The sequence below is a fragment of the Malaclemys terrapin genome, chromosome 4, assembly GCF_027887155.1.
Source record: "Malaclemys terrapin pileata isolate rMalTer1 chromosome 4, rMalTer1.hap1, whole genome shotgun sequence".
NCBI classification, from domain to species: domain Eukaryota; kingdom Metazoa; phylum Chordata; order Testudines; family Emydidae; genus Malaclemys; species Malaclemys terrapin.
The window spans coordinates 150,826,243-150,848,604 of record NC_071508.1 but is presented as its reverse complement, the minus strand read 5'-3'; the positions used below and the strand labels follow the sequence as shown (position 1 = coordinate 150,848,604).

General features: G+C 46.3%; 1 protein-coding gene across 2 annotated transcripts in view; it reads left to right on the top strand.

The window, feature by feature from the left end:
• The window catches only part of FANCM (FA complementation group M), a 137,797-nt gene that overhangs the window by 62,800 nt on the left and 52,635 nt on the right, over positions 1-22,362 (top strand). For both annotated transcript variants that reach the window (XM_054026571.1, XM_054026572.1), the window contains exons 7-8: positions 5,387-5,518; positions 6,320-6,418. In XM_054026571.1, the coding sequence (XP_053882546.1) occupies positions 5,387-5,518; positions 6,320-6,418 (231 nt within the window). The remainder of the gene's footprint in view (positions 1-5,386; positions 5,519-6,319; positions 6,419-22,362) is intronic.

The following is a 22,362-nucleotide window of genomic DNA, read 5'->3' as shown; positions in this document are numbered from 1 at the left end:
CTGACTGAGGGTCTAGAAGTTGCTTTTGTGGGAGTCCTCCAGATGGAATCAGTAGAAATGTTCAAGTTTCCAGGTTGAGGTTCTGATTAGTTTCTGGCATGGCCTTTATCAGCTCCACTATTCTTTAGATGGTTTCCTTAACCAAGTGCAAGGTGTCCTTAAGTGCAAGACACCCTCTGCACCAAAACCTTTGAAAACCATTCCCAGGCTCAATATGAGATGGCTCTTGTTCCTACTGGTTCTCGTCAGTGCCTCACCATTTATTGGCTGTGAAAGTGACCAAGACTTATTATCTGGTGCCAGTCCCCTGACTTTGAAACCATCCAAAACCATTAGTGCCCAGAGATACTTAGGTTCCAAATATTGGTGTCAATGCTTTGTTTCTGAAGCGAGGTCATAAAGAGCTTTCCTGGAATGTGCTCTACTATCATCAGCCAATGCTGCATCACTACTGGCATGCTTTTTTCTATTCATGTCTAATGAACTGTTCATTGAAACCCCTGAGTTTCCAAGGTGCTATATTTTAATAAATTAAAAAGAAAAGTTGGCAGCCATTACAGGGACCTTGCTACCTGGGCACCAAATCCTTCTGTTCCAATTGGAGTGAGTCTTCTGGTACGTTTTCTCCAGTGCTCTAGCCCTGGAACCTATTCTTCTGCAGTGCCATTAAGACTTTCATCCTGTTTCAGGTACTTACATATTACTGTAGTATCTGAGCACGTCACAATCTTTCATGTATTTTTCCTCACAACTCACCTGTAAGGTAGGGGAGTTCTGTAAGTCCATTTTACAGATGGGACCTGAGGCACAGAGAGGATGAATGACTTGCCAACAGTCATACAAGAAGTCTGTGTCAGAACAGGGACTTGAACCTAGGTCTCTTAAGTCATAGGCTAGTGCTCTAACTTCTGGAACATCCTTCCTCAACCTGTCTTCCATCTGAGCGCAGCAGGCAGTCTATATCAGGCACAGGTGCCTCAGAAGAGTTCTTGCTGTTTAAACTTTCCTGAGCCTGCACACTCAAGTACTGACAGTGCCCAGTGGAAAGCACTTAACTTGTGAAGTTATCATTCTCAACTGTGATTAAGAACATTAATTGCTTGGAATTGTTGGTGTGTTGTTCCTAGGCAACACAGTCGCTGAAAATTACAACCTATAAATCAACACTGGCATTTATATCGCCTCTTTTCACAGGACAATCTCCAGCCCTGTTATATCAGTACAACTAACCACAGGTCTCCAGGAGATGCTTTGCTTTAAATGGCACCTTTAAAAAAATAAAGAAAACCCGGCTATTCTGACCTCCTCTCCAATGTCAGGGCATTTTTTCATTAATTTCCGCATCTGGACCTTGGCCCACAGACAGGCTCCTTAACAGTGTAATTGGGTGATATTGCACCCAGGCTACATCTGTGGTCTTCACAACACTGACTTACAAAAGCTCTACTTTTTCTTGTCCCTACTTACAACTGAGCCACTTAAATCTCAAATCATTCAAGATGGAAAAGGTGAAGGTAACACATGCATATAAGGGAATTCACTTCTCACCTCCCTTACCATCTCTAAAGGAATATTTCCAGATAGTGGACTGGGATATTTATCCTGCCACACCACCCTCACCTTTTCAAGGTTTGTGGATCTGGTCCCAGATGAAAGCTTCATGCCAGTGTTCTGGAGTCGAGAGCTGTTTTGTTTAGCTTGCAAGGCTTTCTCTCTTTGGCCAATACCAAATATTCATGTGGTGTAGGATGGAGAGCTATGTCCAGGCGGATACTTTGAAGAGAGTTTTCATACAGTGACACAGATGTCTGTCTTAGATCTTGTTAGGGTATTGTGTAGTACAAGGAGAGTAGTCCTGACTAGGCAAGGAGACCACTCATTGTATCCAGTTCTGATATATGATCAAATAAGACCTAATATCCTTGATAGAAGCCCCTTCTCTTGGGCTGGAATCAGGAATTCCTCTGTGTATTCTCTTTGATCCTATTGGTTCAGGAGATCTGTCTGCAGATCAGTTGGCATGGAACCAAGATGTTGTTAGTAATCCTTACCAGTGTTTGTCTTTGAATATGATACGTTTTCTCAATTCACTGGATCTTTGATTTCAGATTGAGTAAGAAAATCTGTTAGAGCCTGAGTCTCCTGTGGTTGACACACTCTGACTTCTGGATTGTTCAGATCCTCTCCAAAAGTCTAGTGGATCCTATCAAAAAGCAGGAACTTTGGACCAAACAAACCTCTTGCTTTTAACACTGCCATCACTTACGTTTTTTGAACATTCAGAACTGTTTTGAGTTCATTTAGGCTACATGGGTTGTGATTTCAACTTTTACCCTCGCAATCTAGGGGAAACAGCCCTTGCTCACCTTACTATGACATATATAATGGATGGGTTGATCCGAGGCTCTTCAGGTTGCTTGTGGTAATTGCTTTGCTTTGATGGCTACACCAAAGGAAACTTGATTTGTTCCTAGCAACACATGTGGTTGTGCTGTGGGCTTCATGATGTGGATGTAGCTGTCTTGGGATATTTCCTCTGCTTCATGTAACTCTTTTTTTGCTTTTGGGATTGTTTCACAAAGCTCTTGGGACCTCTGTCTGGTTTGTCAGAGTATCATCTGTACCATACAGCAGATATCTGTGAAGAAGGCATTCCTCATAGTCATAGTTTCAGCCCACAGACTTAGTTAGATAGAGGCTAGATGGCAAATACTCCCTAAACTGTAGAGCATATGAGAAATGTGATTTGGTCAGTGTCCTCATGCCCATTTTCAGTCTCAAGCCATCTGTTTCCATCTTGTACAGGCCACTAACCTGTCTGTATTTTTCCAAGTCTCATTTATGCCCTTGTTATGACTTGCCCATGTACAATTACCTGGCTATATCAAAATGTATTAACTAATCTGAACACAGCACCCATATTACAGGCCTTCTTCCTAGTGGGTTTTTTTTTTAATAGAAATTGCAAAACTGTTACTTGAAAAACTGTATGTTCTTAAAGCAAAAAAATTGTTGTGATTCAATGAGGTCTGATCTGGGAGAGCAAGATTGTGGGCACTTCTAATACTCTCTTGATCTGTCATCCAAAGGTGATCATTTTTAAGTCCTTGTTCACCTGGAACTGCTCATCCCATTTTCTGAGAGGTACTGTTCGCTAATCTCCCACAAATGGGACAATGCAGAGCCACTCAAAAAGAGATTATTTACCAGTAACAGTTCTTCAAGCATGTTGCCTCTGCATATTCCCACTCCTCACCAACTCTCCTCCACTTCTTTTGAGTCTCAGGTCAATAATTCCAAAATTAGGCAAGGAACTGAGGGGTGGTTGGAACCTTTAGAATTCTCCTCAAGGAGCAAAATGGCTCTCAAGACGATTGTGCAGCTCCATGCCAGAAGATGTCAGCCACAGAAGTGTGAGTGTGCAGTTGTGTCACTCTCAAGCAATAACAGTTACTGGCGAGTAACCTCTTTCTCAACCATGGGTCACTGCCACCCACCCTTTCTTTGTGGCTAGGTGGAAAGGAATGTTGGTCCATAAACTTTCTTTTGTAACATGGGGCCATGGTATGGAAAAGGCTGAGAACCACTTATCTAGAAAGGGATCAGGGAACAAACAGATGCATAGAGTAAAATACACAATATATTTTAACCACTTAGGATATGTCTACACTGTGTTGTAAACCCTGGTCTGTGGGACCTGCACTTGTGGAGTTGGTATTTCCAAGCCCATGCTTGAGCGTCCACATTGTATTGTAAACCTGCGTCTACAGTTGTGGGACCCGGGTCTCTCAACCATGCTAGCGTGTCCATACTGCACTATGCAGACCTTCTGACTTGAGTTTGTGGCTTGAACTGCATTCACACTGCAAAATGACAGGGCTTGGGCTCAAGTCACAGTGGAATTAGGGCTTGGATCCCTCTACACGCACCCCAGATGGATCCAAGAAACCAGGTCCTGAGTGCTTGCTGACCCAAGTCAGAAAGATTTGTGTATGGATGGTAGCGGGGTTGGGCTCACATCTGAGTCTGCCCCTGGATTTCCAATGCAATATACACGTACCCTTATTAATTTAGAAAGAAACTAATATGAATCTGGCCAGGTCTACACTACACACTTACTTCGGAATAACTACATCAGTCTGGGGTGTGAATAATGTCGTTATACTGATCTTAACTCTCTGTGTAGACAGCTCTATGTCAGCAGGAGAGCTTCTCCCACTAATATAGCTACCGCTTCTCGCAGATGTGGAGTTGTTAAGCCGACAGGAGCTGAATCCTGTTGGCTTACAGTGTCTTCACCAGAAGTGCTACAGTGGCGCAGCTGCATCAGTGCAGCTGTGCCGATGCAAGTTTGTAGGGTAGACCAAGCATCTTGATTCTTACCATTCTATTGCTCAAGTCTTGATGAATTGATGAATCTTGTATTCATGATACCATTAGCGCTTCTGGATGGTTGAATGCAAGCTACAAAATTACTAAATGAGTTATTGGTGACTGCTATTACTGCTGTCTGAGAGTGAAGTTTGATACCAATTAAAAAAAAAAACCTTACAGAATGCCTCAGATCAATGAAACAATTAGCAAATGGTAATGTGTATGCTAGTGTCTTGTGACATTCATGCGTTGGTATTTTTACAATGTACTGCTTTCATACATGCTTACTTTGACATTTTTTGATAGTACTGTTGTATTAGTAGATGCATGCACTGGAGTATGCATTCATTATTTTTAATAAATAAAAAGAGTTCTTCAGTTTCACTGCTCCCTTAAGCCCTTTCTACAATGGGAAGTTGATTACAGACAACATCCTCAGACACAACGGATTCCCTTGAACCAGTGCTGGCAATAGTTCAGCTGTTAGGGTAACCAGGACAAACCTTTTTTCTGCACTGTTACAGAAACATTCAAGAAGACATGTAACACTGTCCTGCTTACACTAGTAGCTCAACTGTTTTCAGCTGTGGGTCCCTCTGAGTGCAGAAAGCATCTTCAACAGCTGGCCAGTTTCCTAATATAAACTAGATGATATTAAAGAGACAAGGTGAGTGAGTTATATCTTTTGTTGGACCAACTTCTGTTGGTGAAAAGGACAAGCTTAAGACTTCTTTAATAATAATTTTTAATTTGCCTGAACAGGATGTAGACTTCTGTTATGTGCATTTAATCCTCGTATGTACACGCTAACACTCCCTGAAATAATATTGACTCCCAATTACATAAGCCTTTCCATAATAACTTTAGCTTCTTCAGAAAATTCTATTTGTATTTCAGTTAAAGAAATGTGGAATTGATTCTAAATTTAAATTCAAGTTATATGTAGCAAAACACCAAATCTTTAACATTACTCAAGAGATTGACTATTAAACTATCTTATCTTTTTATAAAGGCTTGACTCGTGCCAGGAATGAACTTAGCCGGAATGAGGACTTCATGAAATTGTATCGGCAACTTGAAACCATGTTTTCAGACACGTCTGTGACTTCAGCAAATGGAAATCTTCTTTACAACAATAGAACAGGTCAGTGTTTACCTTTGAAGTCAGCATATTTGCTTCCTGACTTATTTCTAGAAGATCATTTTCTCCCCTCAAAATTTAAACCTGGCAAACGCTCTGTTCAACATAAAGCCTAGCTGCTGACGATTCTTGATGTAAAACAAGTCTGATGTTCAGTGTGATGCTTCTCTTTCATAGTGCACTTAGGTTAAGGTAGCACAAAACTCGATGGTACACTTCTACCCCGATATAACGCTACCCGATATAACACGAACTCTGATATAACGCGGTAAAGCAGCGCTCCGGGGGGCGGGGCTGCACACTCTGGTGGATCAAAGCAAGTTCAATATAACGCGGATTCACCTATAACGCGGTAAGATTTTTTGGCTCCCGAGGACAGCGTTATATCGAGGTAGAGGTATAGTTACATTGCAGTTTTTATGTGTTCTATATAAGCAATTTCATCTGCCTTCAAATCAGTTTTGTAGGTCTGAAGCGTTGAAGTTCAGTTAGAATTAACTATAAATTATTATTATAATCTCTTAACTAGCCTTGTGCAATACTTTTTTAATTTGACCACAATAAAAGTAATGTGCAGGTCTTGAAAAACTGGGTTTAACAAACATGCGTTGCAGTAATGAGTTTCCTGAGGTTCATGTCTTAGGTAGTTATTGTAATTAGATTGGAAATGTTGGGAATTGGTGCTTGTCAGACTTGGAAGAGAGAAGTAGAATAAGAAAACAAGGTTCACAGAACCTCTTCTGTACTTACTCCAGATAAAGACACATAGGTATATTTTTAAAAATGACCTTATTTGATTTACAGGACCTACAAATAAAAATAAAATCATCTACAGTCATCCAAAATTAAAGAAATTAGAAGAAGTCGTAGTAGAACACTTCAAATCCTGGAAGGGATGTACAGGTAAATGTTAATCTCCAAAATGTAATCTAATCGCACTATCTGAATAGGAATCCATAATATTCTTCTTTAATTGTTTCATTTAATTGAAGTGTCCCTAGCCTCTTTTTGCCAGAAGCTGGGAATGAGCAACAGGGGATGGATCACTTGATGATTACCTGTTCTGTTCATTCCCTCTGAAGTACCTGGCATTGGCCTCTGTCGGAAGACAGGATACTGGGCTAGATGGACCATTGGTCTGACCCAGTATGGCCATTCTTATGTTCTTATTCTTTAATTGATTGAAACTCTTGCATATTTTGCTAGGTATTTTTATTTTATCTGCTTGAAAAAATATCCCTGTGATGGGGCAGCTGCCCCTCACTAGAATAAAAGGGGTTAAAAGCAGCCCTAGGGAGGCTGCGCCAGAGGCAGCCAATCAGGGCCAAGCAGGCCCATATAAAAAGAGAGCTGCAAGGCAGAGGAAGGCAGTTCTCTGCTGGGAGCCCAGGGAGGAAGGACTGTGTCCATGAAGGGCCAAGAGAACTGCCAGGACCCTGGACAGAGCAGTGCTGAAAACGGGCTGAGGAAGCCAGAGACAGCTCTGATACAACAGTAAAGAGGGTGCCGGAGCCACATGGGAAGTGGCTAGACTGTGGACTACAGTTTGCCACTGGCGGGAAGTGGCTGAACAGCAGACTGCAGGTCCCCTGGCAGGGGGGAGCGCACTGTGGGGCACAGCTGGAGGGCTTTATCACTGAAGAGGACGCTGCGGTCCTTGGAGAGACGTGGGTCCAAGAGCGGGAGTCACGGCGGCAATGCACCACCCGAAGAGGGTGCCCTCAACCACAGAGCTAATTTCCAAGACATGCTGAGGCGGCGCCAGAGTGGTGAGTGGAGCACGTTGCACATGGTGGAAAATGCGTGCACACAGTCACCCCGATACAAGGGGAGGATAGAGGACTGTGGGGATGATTGTCCAGGTACAAGGGGGCTTGAGAGACTAAAGGACAGATATTGAAGGTGGGGACGATGGATCCAAAGCATGCAGAGGGCTTCTTTGCGGAGGGTTCTTGCGCCATCCCAGGCTGGACCCTAGGGTCAGTACCCAGGCAGAAAGGGATTGACAGCAGGGAAGGCTCGAGACCCTGACAGGAAATCCTGGAGAATCAACAGAAGCAATGGAAGGCCCAAGTGCTACCTCCAGACTTATCTGGGGGCGGCTGGTTAAGGAACAGCAGGCCCCGTAAAGCTCCTGTGGAGAGAGTTTAATAGAAGCCGCAGAGAGCGTGAGGAGAAGCTAGGCACCAGGGCCAGGAGGCCGGTGGCTGGGCTAACTGATTGTCATGCCTGTGAGTGTTAAGGACACTGGAAAAGAGATTGCCCTTACTGGGATGGGGACTGAAGCCTCAACCAGAGAGCGGGAAGGAGTGAGAGCCCAAGAGAATCTCCTCTGTGAGGAGAACAAGGAGGGGATGGGCATATTGGGCTTGTGGGGCACCTACAGAGGGAATGTCCTTATGTAAGTTTCAGGGTCAAGGCTAGCCTAAGGGAAGGGGCTGAACAAGGGAAGGACTATGGAGGGCCCGTAGTCAAGAAGAGGCAAGGAATTTGCTTTTGGTGCCATGAGGGTGGCCGTATAAAAAGGCACTGCCCCCTTAGGAGGAAGCGGGATAGGAAAGGGGTTCCCAGAGCCAGGTTGGGTCAGAGACTGTCAGGGAGGATGCAGCAGTGATGGCCGTAGACCTTCCAGGGATTCATCTCCCACTGCAGGTCCCCTGGCAGGGGGGAGCACACTGTGCGGCACAGCTGGAGGGCTGTATCACTGAAGAGGACGCTGTGGTCCTTGGAGAGACATGGGTCCAAGAGCAGGAGTTATGGTGGCAATGCACCACCCGAAGGGGGTGCACTCAACCACAGAGCTAATTCCCAAGACAGGCTGAGGAGGTGCCAGAGTAATGAGTGGACCCCGCTGCAATCACTGAAAAAACAAGTTGCCATCATACAGTTAATTAAGTGAAATTTCCTTATAGGTTTCATTAACCTTATTTTACTATAAATTCTTGCACAACTCTAACCAAACGTTAAAACAATGATAATAAACATTTTAGTTTTATTACTGGGGTCTCATTTGTTCTGGGATTTCATAGCCACAGAACAGGCTGTGGAATCCAACTCCCTCTGCAGAATTATGCCCCTGAAGCTATGCTTTCATTAAAAAAAAATCTTGTTAGTATGGTTGTGCGGGGAACATTTAAAGTGTAAACAAGAACTGATGCAATGTCATCTTCCTGAGTGGCAGAGAACTTGGAACAAAGCTCTTGACTTCTACATAACTAAAGGAAAAATGTGAAATTTCAAGAATGAATTGGATTAAAAATAAACAAAATCCTCATATACTTGATATGTTATTAATGTGTTTGTTTTCTGTTTCTTTGTAGTATTTTTACTTGATTCACTTTAGTGTGATTTACAGGGTTTATTTTGTGTGCTGTTAAAATTTTTTAGAAAATTAAAATTAATATTTTAATTATGCAAAAGTTCCTTCTTTGGGAAGAAGAATTGGAAGAGCTCTTCCACTGAAAACTTCAGTTAATAGGGAGGAAAAGGCGTATCACTCTTCATTATGGAGTTCAAGGATACAACACTTGACATTTCTAACTTGGGATTCTGTGAAAAGCCACAAAAGTCACCTCAAATAATCAGTGCATATATTTGTGCTTTAAATAATGCAAATGTTTATTTTGTTATAATATTTTAATTGATGCTAAAGAGAAAAGAGCACTTTCAGATAAGGTTAAATGATTCAACTGTATCAAGCTAATTAGGCTTTAAAAGTCTGACTTTTAAAAAGTGATTCCAGTCTTAATTTCAGAATTTCTCAGACTTCTTTTTGTAGCGCAATCAGTGCTTGCAGCATTGAGAATTTGACACCAAAAACAGCCTCTCTTCCCCCTCAGTCCTACTCCATATATTTTATATGCACTGGCATCAGGAAGCATAAGTTAAATGTTTGAAAATAAAACAGTTTTTAGTGCCTAAACCATTGATTTGAAAAGAACAATTGGAGGAATCCTAAAATTAGGGAATGCGAGAAGAAACAAATTTAAGGTAGGCCAGCTTGGCAAGTTGATCTCATCTCTCTGGTTATATGGAATCATGTCATATTACATGAATGTGACATACTAGGGTAGAATCCTGCCACACATACTTTATCAGACAATACTGACCAGCAAAGTAAGTTTTCAAATGATGCCTTACAAGTTATTCTTTGTGAAAATATTATTACAATAGTGTGGTAGGGGTATATTTGGTCACAATGAGTATGTATACATGTCATTTATACATGGAGGTACTGGCCATGGCTTCACAGTAAGGTTAAACTGAATTTTATACTTAAAGCAGGAATTTAACCTCTTATATATGAAGAGTACAGTGTATTCTTTTCAAATTTATATCACTTATTCTTTAAGTACAGAATGGATATATATATAGAGCGATCTATATTTATGTAATATGCACATACTTATGAGTGTGATGGACGATGTATGTGTGGTAAATAGTTCCAGAAGAACAGTGCTCTCTCCAAATTGACTGGTTCTTCTTCGAGTGATTGCTCATGTCCATTCAACTTAGGTGTATGTGCTTACCACATGCACCGGTGCCAGAAGTTTTTCCCTCAGCAGAATCCGTAGGGGACCGGCTCTGGCGCCCCCTGGAGTGGCGCGCCCATGCCGCGGTATATAGGGCACTGCCGATTCCCCCCACCCTCAGTTCCTTCTTGCCGGATATGCATTCATTGATTTATAGATCTTTCTACTGTCACAGCATTGAATTTTTGCCAAAAGCACAAAAATAATTTTGTTAGTAAAACACTAATTTTCCCATTTTAGATGAAAAAAAAGCTTGATGCTTTTGGTGTATGCTTAGCACAATAATACATAAAATAATTTGTCCAAATAACCATAGAAGTAAGAGGCTTGTGTTGACAGTTGAGGTTTCAGAGACTGCAGAAATTTTACTGGAGCTATGTTGCTACTTATTATTATTTATTCAGTTATAAAGATCTTATTGGTCATTTTATATGTCTAGGTCTGGAAAACATTTTATTGAAACTTCTTACAAAGTAAAAAGTTGTAGATTTGTTTTTTTTCCACGTAACCAAATGGAAAAAGAGAAGCAAATTTTTTTTACAATTGGATGTGCAACATTAGCCACCTTCCAGTTTTCTACAATAGTAGCTGTTTGTAGTGCTAAATAATCTTTCCTTTTTTATAAACATAAAAAGTTTCTGGCTATGTGCTCTGAGTACCGTGTCAATTATGTTAAATTTCAAATCCAGTAAAGTTTAATCAGCTCAGCTCATCTACCAAGCAGCAGCTCATAATTAATGTTAACACAGCCATTCATCTTCTCATCTCGTACTTGTCTGAGCCAAGAGGATGAACAAAATCTTCAGATGCTTAAGCCAGGGAATATCAAGTAGGAGAAGGGGAGATTATTAGTTCTCCATACCTACTGGAATACTGTATTCAGTTCTGGTTTCCATGCTTCAAAGGGGATGTTGAAAAATTAGAAAGACTTCAGAAGAGAGCTACAGAAATTATTTGAGGTGTGGAAAACTAGGGAGAGACTAAAGAAGCTCCAGTACGTTTAATTTATCCAAGAAAAAAGTTCAGAGCTGACTGATCATGGTCTACAAGTACCTACAAGGGGAAAAGATTTCTGATAGTAGACAGTTATTTAATTTAGCAGAAAAAGGCATAATGAGAGCCAATGGCTAAAACTAGACAAAATCAGATTAGAAATAAGGCGCACACTTTTCACAGTGAGAGTAATTCATTGTAATAACTTACCTAAGGATGTGATAGATTCTTCATTAGTTAAGATCTTTAATTAACACTGGACGTCTTTCTAAGGGAGATGTTTTAGCTCAGACAGAACTTATTAGATGATCATAATATGGTCCTTTCTGGCCTTTCACTTGACCTTTGAAGATTCATAGGTTGTAACATGTTGGCCCTGCAATGTGTCCTGAAATCAGTAAATCCTGGCTACTTCGGATCACGAGCAGGAAGGCTTGCCAGAACTCTTAAAAGCAGTTGAGAGTCCTGTGGCACCTTTAAGACTAACAGATGTATTGGAGCATAAGCTTTCGTGGGTGAATACCCACTGCATCTGACGAAGACAGTTCATCACATCTCTCCCCCCTTCGAGACCAAACTGAGCCGGGTCACTTCAGCCAGTGACCTGGAGAAGTTCGAACATACCCACGTTCCCCTGGGTGCTCCAACATCCCTCCCATTCCTTGGTGAGAATTACACTAGGCCCTTCCAGTTTCACGCCCCCCTTTAGGTTGGGTGTGCTCGATGGCACTCGTAGTTTGCATGTGGGAAGGTTTATGTGGTCCGTGCCCTTTCCCCACCCCAATACCTATGGGGTTCCAATTGGGCTGGGGTCTTCTCCCAGTGTTCCAGTCTGGACGTCTGTGATTTAGGCTCTCTTGGTTCACACCCTCTGAAAAGGCTCCTCTATGCTAGGCAAGGGTCCTAAAGCCGTTTTCCCCTTGTCCCGGGCCTTCCTCACCCTCTGACAGGAGTCACAGGATCGGCAGTACCGTCGGACAGTAATAAAGACCTCAGGCCAGTAAAAGTTCCGTAACAGCCTCTGCTGGGTGCGCCGGATTCCCTGGTGTCCTGAGCAGGGAATGTCAGCAGCTGACGACGATACTTCTGGGGTACCACCAGCTGCCTCCTGATCCCTCCAGACTCCATTTTCCCTGGGGGAACTCATTCTCGGTACAGGAACCCCTTCTCCCACAGGAACCTTTTCCGGCAACCTCTCCCCATGGTCTGTACCACACTGAGGTCAGCCAGGTCCCTTATCTTCCGCAAGGAGGGATCTTTCTGCAATTCGGCCTGGAACTCAGCAGCTGGGACAGGGATGGCCACCTGTTCTCTCTCGCCGGCTGGGTCTGAAGCCGCAGCCTCCCTGAGCCGTGCCCCTGGGCGTTCCCTCCCCATCAGGTTAGGGTCCTGCGCCTCGCGCAAGGCACCCTCCCCAAGGTCAGAGCACAGTGCCCCTCGCTGGCTCTGACTACGGGTCACAACCAGGGCACCCTAGGGGTTGCTTGGCCAGTCCTCTAGGTCCCCCGCCATTAACACCTCAGTGGGCAAATGGTGGTGCACTCCCACTTCCGGTGTACCCTTGCCACAGGCACCTTGAATGGCGTCCTGCCCACCCCCATCAGAGTTAGATAGATGTTGGGCATCACCTGATCTGGAGCTACGACCTCGGGCCGGGCCAGCGTCACCTCAGCGCCCGTGTCCCAGTATCCATTGACCTTCCTCCCATCCACCTCCAGGGGAACAAGGCACTCGCTCCGTAGGGACCGCCCCGCATCCGCCCTGTAAACGGAGAACCTGGTGTCCGGAGCATCCAGCCCCCAAGAGGAGCTGGCCTGGGGCCCTCCTCCCTCCTGAGCCGTTGGGAAACTGTCAGCCCCCCTTGCCTGGGCCGTCTTCCCCTCGTCCGGCTGGGTCTCTACCCAGTTGACCCTCTGTGGGTTCGGTCTGCTCAGTCTGTCCCTGAGCTTGGGGCACTGGGTCCGTATGTGGCCTCTCTGGCCACAGTAATAGCAGCCCATGTCCCGTGGGTCCCCTCGAGCTGGTCGGTTGGTCCTGACGCTGGGTGTTCCCCTTGGGAGGGGGTTCTCCATGTTTCCCCTTTGGGAGGTCCCTGGGTCACTCTCTTCCTGCATCGTGGCGGGCCTGTTCCATTGGGACTCCTCCCTGTTATCCCCTGCCCAACTGTTCACAAACTCGTCGGCTAGCTGGCCTGCGTGCTGCGGGTTCTCTGGTTTTTGGTCCATCAACCATCGCCTCAGGTCGGATGGGCACTGCTCATACAGGTGCTCCAGTACGAATAGATCAAGCAGGTCTTCTTTTGTTTGGGCCCCAGCTGTCCACTTGCGGGCATACCTCTGCATCCGGTTGGCCAGTTGTAGGTATGTGACCTCACGGGTTTTATGCTGACTCAGGAACCTTTTCCAGTACATCTCAGGAGTCAGCCTAAACTCGAGGAGCAGGGCCTTTTTGAACAGTTTGTAGTCCCGTCTCCGCCCCTTTCAGTCGGCTGTACACCTCCACGGCTGTGGAATCCAGTGAGGGGATGAGAAACTGGAGCCTGTCTGCAGGGTCAACCCAGTGCAGCTCACAAGCATTCTCAAAGGCTGTCTGGAAGGTATCCATGTCCTCCCCCTCCTTACGCTGGGCCAGGAAGCACTTATCAAAGCTCTTTGCAGTCTTTGCTCTTTGGATGGTGTGGACTGCACTCTCAGCAAATTTGCAGATGACACTAAACTAGGAGGCGTGGTAGATACACTGGAGGGTAGGGATCGGATACAGAGGGACCTAGACAAATTAGAGGATTGGGCCGAAAAAAAACCTGATGAGGTTCAACAAGGACAAGTGCAGAGTCCTGCACTTAGGACGGAAGAATCCCATGCACTGCTACAGACTATGGACCGAATGGCTAGGTAGCAGTTCTGCAGAAAAGGACCTAGGGGTCACAGTGGACGAGAAGCTGGATATGAGTCAACAGTGTGCTCTTGTTGCCAAGAAGGCTAACGGCATTTTGGGCTGTATAAGTAGGGGCATTGCCAGCAGATCGAGGAACGTGATCGTTCCCCTTTATTCGACATTGGTGAGGCCTCATCTGGAATACTGTGTCCAGTTTTGGGCCCCACACTACAAGAAGGATGTGGAAAAATTGGAAAGAGTCCAGCGGAGGGCAACAAAAATGATTAGGGGTCTGGAGCACATGACTTACGAGGAGAGGCTGAGGGAACTGGGATTGTTTAGTCTCCAGAAGAGAAGAATGAGGGGGGATTTGATAGCAGCCTTCAACTACCTGAAGGGGGGTTCCAAAGAGGATGGAGCTCGGCTGTTCTCAGTGGTGGCAGACGACAGAACAAGGAGCAATGGTCTCAAGTTGCAGTGGGGGAGGTCCAGGTTGGATATCAGGAAAAACTATTTCACTAGGAGGGTGGTGAAACACTGGAATGCGTTACCTAGGGACGTGGTGGAGTCTCCTTCCTTGGAGGTTTTTAAGGCCCGGCTTGACAAAGCCCTGGCTGGGATGATTTAGCTGGGAATTGGTCCTGCTTTGAGCAGGGGGTTGGACTAGATGACCTCTTGAGGTCCCTTCCAACTCTGATATTCTATGATTCTATGATTCTTGGGTCCCCCCTCACTCCCCGCAGCCGGGGCCCCACTGCTCCTCAGCCTGGCCAGTTCCAGCTCATGCTGACGCTGTTTCTCCTTCTCCTCCCGCTCATGCTTCAGTTCTTGCTGCCTTAACTTGAGCTCTTTCAGTCTCATCTCCCATTCATATTCCAGCCGCTGTCTTTCCTGGAAGGAACAGCCACAGGAAGTGTAAACCAGCATCCAGAAAGCCGTTCAGGAGGTACTTGTCAAATTAAAACATGGAACAGCAGCTTTGCACATGCTTATAACAAAAGCAAACACCATAGCGTAGTTCTCCTGTTGATCAACGCAAGGTCAGAGATCAGGAAGCCCTTTATTATTCACAGTGTCGTCATCAGAAAATCAACACAGGGCACCAGCCTACTCCGTGAATCTAGCAACATGGGCATCCTGCTAATCTATAGATTTTTGAAAAGGAGTCGACTGAGATACTCTGTGAAATAGTGATGCTGTTTCCAAGGTTTGTTGTCCACGTATATTTAAACACTGTGTTGACACTGCAGTGGCCCAAAACCACCACTTTTACCCTTTGTACCCTTGATTTCTTCCAAGTAATCTCTGGATCTACACACATGCAGCCAGTCACACACTGCACTAGATTGTCAGACTTTAATTAAATACAGGTAATACAAGAAACACCTTCTAGTGATCTCCCTCCTGCAGACAAGAAGCAATCGCACTAGTCCACACCCAGAAGCTCCCGGATCCAGTAAAATTCCAAAGCATCATTGCATGTAACTCTGCGTCACCAAAAACTAAGTGAGTCACTGGGACTATTCCATAACCACAGTGATTGACACTGACACCAAAGTGACATCCTTCCCAACAGATCTCCCCGGTTTTCTGCAATCTGTGACAGGAGTCAGAGGAAGAGAATTTGTACATCAGCAGTGTAAAATATAGGCAGGCGCAGACCGCATCCAACATAAGGAATTTTTGTAAGCCTATGCCCTCTGTGGAAGAAATAAAGAAAACTCGTCTTTCCACCTTTGCATCTGTTAAATCAGTACTAAACTATAACTTGTGGCTCCCTTGGAGAGCCATAAATGGTTCATAGGGGAGCTACGGTTGTTGGGAAAAGGTTTTTAATTGATATCTCAATTTTTTGTTTGCTTTTAATTAAGAGACTATTAAACTGGGCTTAAAAATCACCTGTGTCTTATCTGTGGGTCTGTCTCTCATGCTCCTGTTGCTGCAGGGGTTGGGTACCTCTGCTTGTCGAGGTGGCCTTTCACAGAGAGGCTCCCTGCTTGGGGAAGCATTGAGCAAGAAGCCTATCAGCTGAAAGACCTCTGCTGAAGCAGAGGCAAAGAGAGCCTCCCAGTGCTAGCCACGTTGCAGCAGCAGCACTCGCAGTTAGGGAAAAGGGGCTGAGGGAGAGACAGGGTCTCATCCTTATACTGGAACAATTTTTACCACGTGCTAAACCTACATGTAGCAAACGTTTGGCTGAAGATGACGATTTTAATAATGTTAAACAGAAAAGGAAGAAAAGCAGACAATCCAATTATAGTTACATTATGCTTGGATTTTTGTGTCTCAATATTACTGCAGAAAGTCCCCAGCCCCAATGTGTCATTTGTTTTAAAATGTTAGTAAATGAAAGTATGAGGCCAAGGAAACGACACAGACATTTAGAAACCAGACATCTGGAATTTGTAAAAAAGAGCCCAACAATATTTTCCTTCAGAAACGTGAAGAATTAAAGCAGCAAAAAAGTAATGTCTAAAGAAGCAGCTGTTACCCAAAAAGCCTTACGAGCATCTTATGTTCTGGCTAGGCGAATTGAAAAATGCAAACATGCACACACCATTGGTGAGATGCTTTTACTTCCAGCAGCAATAGACATGTGTAGAATTATGACTGGGGAACAAGCAGGGATGGCCCTGAAACCATTCCTATGTCAAACAATACCATTAATCAATATACTGATGACCTTGCAGAAAATGTCACTGCACACAAACACACCAGGCACACACAACTAAAAGAAAAATATATAAAATGCAGTTTCTGTTGGTTGAAGTGAGGAGTGAAAGTGAGAGAGAGAGACACCTTTGTGAAATATATCTATATTAAATTCTAACTTCAGGAGGCATTCAGATACTAGAGTAATAGGCACAGCATGGAAACATAGGTGGATCTCGGCAGCTCTCCAACAAATGAGTGTTATGCCTATTCACAAGAAACCATCTCTTCATACAATCAGTCTTGCCAGTTATTTGCATGTTTATGTCTATCTTTTTTTTCTTTTGGAGGGGGGAAGATGTTAGAAGTTTGTGATAAAGGAGCTGTGACGAACTGGGACTGTTCTTAATGTGGTCTTTGAATGCTGAGTGGGGAGTGTTGGTCTGGGAAGGCAGGGGAGTGTGGCTAGGATGGTCTGCATTGGGGGATGGGAGACTGGCCTTGAGAGAAGATACCTGAGCATGTAACGTGAGAACCCAGGAAGGGGTTAGAGGCCAGGTGACACCTTTGCCGGGAAACTGAACAAAGGTGGGGGGAGGAGACACTGGGGGAGAGTTTTCAGGAGCTGGCTGGTAATGGAGGGAGCCCAGATGGGGCTCTGCCCCCCCCAATGGGGCTGTGGTGCCCCTGGGACCCCAAGATGGACCTAACCGAGGGGGTCCTGTTGTCTGTGCCTGCAAGACCTGTCTTTGACTATGTTCCTGTCGTCTAAATAAACCTTCTGCTTTACTGGCTGGCTGAGAGTCATGGTGAATCGCAGGAAGCTTCCTTCCAAAAGTGGTGTTTGAGTTCCTCTGACCAGCCTGTGCTAAAGTGGAATCTAAAGCTTACAAATGTATGATCAGAACAGTCTGCCTCAAAGGTTTCCATACAATAACCTGAAGGTCACAGGAATCCAACTGCTTCAAAAGGAAAATAAATAAACCTTCTGTTCTACTGGCTGTCTGAGAGTCATGGTGAATCGCAGGAAGCCGGGGGTGCAGGGCCTTGTGTCCCCCACACTGCGTGACAACTGGTGGCAGAGTTGGGATCTACTGCACCCCGTGGATGGCGCGTCCTGCAGTAAGTGACTGGGGAGCAGTAAAATGAAGGGGGATCAACGGGGACCAGGTGGGCAGAGAGAGTCAGAGAGAGACGGTTTCAGGGGGCGATTAACCCCTGGGAGTGTGTGACCAGAGAGAAGGACTTTTGCAGTAACTGGGTCCCCTGCGGGATTGCAGCGAGCGGTCCCGGAGCGGAGGAGTCTGCAGCTCGACCCTGGCAGAGAGGTGGTGACCTGAAGAAGGGCTGGCACACTAGGGGTCTCCCTGGAACGGTGGAAAGTGAAGAGCATAGGCCGGCGGGTGGCCAGCAGGAGGATGTATGCTAAACGCCTTAAGAGCAACCTGGTGGAGCTGTGCAGGCAGAGGGGGCTGCGCATTGGGAGGTCAACCAAAGAACAGTGGAGAAACAGTGTCAGCATGAGCTGGAACTGGCCAGGCTGAGGAGCAGTGGGGCCCCGGCTGCGGTGAGTAAGGGGGGACCCAAGACTGCAAAGAGCTTTGATAAGTGCTTCCTGGCCCAGCGTAAGGAGGGGAAGGACATGGATACCTTCCAGACAGCCTTTGAAAATGCTTGCAAGCTGCACCGGGTTGACCCTGCAGTTAGGCTCCAGTTTCTCATCCCCTCACTGGACTCCACAGCCGTGGAGGTGTACAGCCGACTGAAAGGGGCGGAGACAGGGGACTACAAACTGTTCAAAAAGGCCCTGCTCCTCGAGTTTAGGCTGACTCCTGAGATGTACTGGAAAAGGTTCCTGAGTCAGCATAAAACCCGTGAGGTCACATACCTACAACTGGCCAACCGGATGCAGGGGTATGCCCGCAAGTGGACAGCTGGGGCCCAAATTAAAGAAGACCTGTTTGACCTATTCGTACTGGAGCACCTGTATGAGCAGTGCCCATCCGACCTGAGGCGATGGTTGATGGACCAAAAACCAGAGTACTCGCAGCACGTAGGCCAGCTAGCCGATGAGTTTGTGAAGTCAGGCAGGGGATAACAGGGAGGAGTCCCAATGGAACAGGCCCGCCACGATGCAGGAAGAGAGTGACCCAGGGACCTCCCAAAGGGGAAACATGGAGAAGGAACACCCAGCGTCAGGACCAACCGACCAGCTCGAGGGGACCTACGGGACATGGGCTGCTATTACTGTGGCCAGAAAGGCCACATACGGACCCAGTGCCCCAAGCTCAGGGACAGATTGAGCAGACCGAACCCACAGAGGGTCAACTGGGTAGAGACCCAGCCGGATGAGGGGAAGACGGCCCAGGCAAGGGGGGCTGACAGTTTCCCAACGGCTCAGGAGGGAGGAGGGCCCCAGGCCAGTTCCTCTTGGGGGCTGGATGCTCCGGACACCAGGCTCTCCGTTTAGAGGGTGGATGCGGGGCGGTCCCTACGGAGTGAGTGCCTCGTTCCCCTGGAGGTGGATGGGAGGAAGGTCAATGGATACTGGGACACGGGCGCTGAGGTGATGCTGGCCCGGCCCGAGGTGGTAGCTCCAGATCAGGTGATGCCCAACACCTATCTAACCCTGACGGGGGTGGGCAGGACGCCATTCAAGGTGCCTGTGGCAAGGGCACACCTGAAGTGGGGGGCCAAGGAGGGCCCCAAGGAAGTGGGGGTGCACCACCATTTGCCCACTGAGGTGTTAATGGCGGGGGACCTGGAGGACTGGCCAGGCAACACCCAGGTGCCCTGGTTGTGACCCGTAGTCAGAGCCAGCGAGGGGCACTGCGCTCTGACCTTGGGGAGGGTGCCTTGCGCGAGGCGCAGGACCCTAACCTGATGGGGAGGGAACGCCCAGGGACATGGCTCAGGGAGGCTGCGGCTTCAGACCCAGCCGGCGAGAGAGAGCAGGTGGCCATCCCTGTCCCAGCTGCTGAGTTCCAGGCCGAATTGCAGAAAGATCCCTCCTTGCGGAAGCTAAGGGACCTGGCTGACCTCAGTATGGTACAGACCATGGGGAGAGGTTGCCGGAAAAGGTTCCTGTGGGAGAAGGGGTTCCCCCAGGGAAAATATAGTCGGGGGGATCAGGAGGCAGCTGGTGGTACCCCAGAAGTATCGTCGTCAGCTGCTATGCCGGGCCCATGACATTCCCCGCTCAGGACACCAGGGAATCCGGCGCACCCAGCAGAGGCTGTTACAGAACTTTTACTGGCCTGAGGTCTTTATTACTGTCTGACAGTGCTGCCGATCCTGTGACCCCTGTCAGAGGGTGAGGAAGGCCTGGGACAGGGGGAAAACGGCTTTAGGACCCTTGCCTAGCATACAGAAGCCTTTCCAGAGGGTGGCCAAGGTTAAAAGGGGGGTTCTGAACCAAGAGAGCCCGAATCACAGACCTCCAGACTGGAACGCTGGGAGAAGACCCCAGCCCAATTGGAACCCCAGAGGTATTGGGGTGGGGAAAGGGCACAGACCACATAAACCTTCCCACATGCAAACTACGAGTGCCATCGAGCACACCCGACCTAAAGGGGGGCGTGAAACTGGAAGGGTCTGGTGTAATTTTCACCAAGGAATGGGAGGGATGTTGGAGCACCCAGGGGAACGTGGGTATGTTCGAACTTCCCCAGGTCACTGGCTGAAGTGACCCGCTCAGTTCAGTCTCGAAGGGGGGAGAGATGTGACGAACTGGGACTGTTCTTAATGTGGTCTTTGAATGCTGAGTGGGGAGTGTTGGCCTGGGAAGGCAGGGGAGTGTGGCTAGGATGGTCTGCATTGGGGTATGGGAGACTGGCCTTGAGGGAAGATACCTGAGCATGTAACGCGAGAACCCAGGAAGGGGTTAGAGGCCAGGTGACACCTTTGCCGGGAAACTGAACAAAGACTGGGGGAGGAGACACTGGGGGAAGAGTTTTCAGGAGCTGGCTGGTAGTGGAGGGAGCCCAGACGGGGCTCTGCCCTCCCCAATGGGGCTGTGGTGCCCCTGGGACCCCAAGATGGACCTAACCGAGGGGGTCCTGTTGTCTGTGCCTGCAAGACCTGTCTTTGACTATGTTCCTGTCGTCTAAATAAACCTTCTGCTTTACTGGCTGGCTGAGAGTCATGGTGAATCGCAGGAAGCCGGGGGTGCAGGGCCTTGTGTCCCCCACACTCCGTGACAGGAGCTCTTATATTACCTATAGTCCTACAATTGCCATATTCCATTTCAGACAGCGGTTAGGCCTGGGTATTGCCGTGAGGCAGTGTTAGTTTCAGTAATTCATGATCTCCTTCTAGAGCTAGACAAAGATCAAGTGTGCATGCTGATTTTTTCTAAGACCTCTCAGGCTTTTGTGTCACCTGGTGGTAACGTATTTGCAGTACTTGGAAGGAGTACACAGAACTGCATAATCATACTGCTTATAGCTCAGATAATTACCCATCAAATGATCAACAAACCATGCTTTAATCCCATTTTAATCCCAGTTTTAACTCCAGAATGATGCTGTGAAAATACGTAATAAAATTCAGCTACAGTTTTTCATTGGGGCCTATGGGCATTCCTGCACTACAAATACTAAATAACTGATCTACTGAATAAAACACTTTGTGCTTTATAACATCTGACTTTCAAAGTGTTTATCTCTTCTCCATAGCTCACTACCCCTTATGATTTTCTCTCCTTGGTTCCTGCGATCTCAAAATACACCTCTACCCCGATATAACGCTGTCCTTGGGAGCCAAAAAATCCTACCACGTTATAGGTGAAACCGTGTTATATTGAACTTGCTTTGATCCGCTGGAATGCGCAGCCCTGCCCCCCCGGAGCGCTGCTTTACCGCGTTATATCCGAATTCATGTTATATCAGGTCGCGTTATATCGGGGTAGAGGTGTATTATCAAATTATTAAAAACAAAATTTATACTTTCTACAAAAGAACAGCTTACCTGCTGCATTAAAATAAATAAACAAAAACCAATACAGACAACACAATCTTTTAGGTGATGTGACTGTATGAAGATAGATGGGACAGGATATAGCCCTATGGTAGGTAAAGCAGAGCCTTTTAGATAGTGGCAGGACAACTGCCTTTTAGGGGCTTGTCTACATGGCAAGCCAGGGTGTGAATCTACAACACTCAGTAACTTGCAGTCTGGACGCTGCCACAGCATAATGGAAGTCCTGGTATGCAGCTTAGCCTATTGCTCTCTTACTCATTGAGCTGAGAGCTCACACAGGAAGCCGAAGTTGCAGACTTCTAGTAGTATTTGATAAAGGCTATCAGTACCTAGATGTGTTCATCAACTAAGCTGTTTATCCTGATTTATAACTTAAACCCCATGTTTCTGCTCTACCATTCTGTGCACTAGCCTTTCCTGAGTATTGTGTGTTTTTATTGCTAGTAAGTCATCCTTACTTCACCTGTCCCTCCTGACTTTTGTTATCTCTTTTGTTTGGTTATTATGTATTTGGGTCTGAAATTAAATTGCAGATTCTTTGTTGCACAGCCATGTCTTAATTTTATTTTGAGGCATCTACTGAGTGCACTTTTGGGCTTTATAAAGTAATACACTACAATAAATTGTGACTTGGGGACAAGGTATTCTCAATGCAGGGCCCTCTGTTGGATCAAATTCCAGAGCAGAGCCAGTGTTAGTTCTGCCTGGTATTTTCCAGGGAGTGACTGTATCCTTTCTGTAGTGAATGAGGAGAGTTTTCTTTTTTTAATAGGTTGGGAAGTTTGTAATTGACATTTTTCTTAACATTATGTTAAT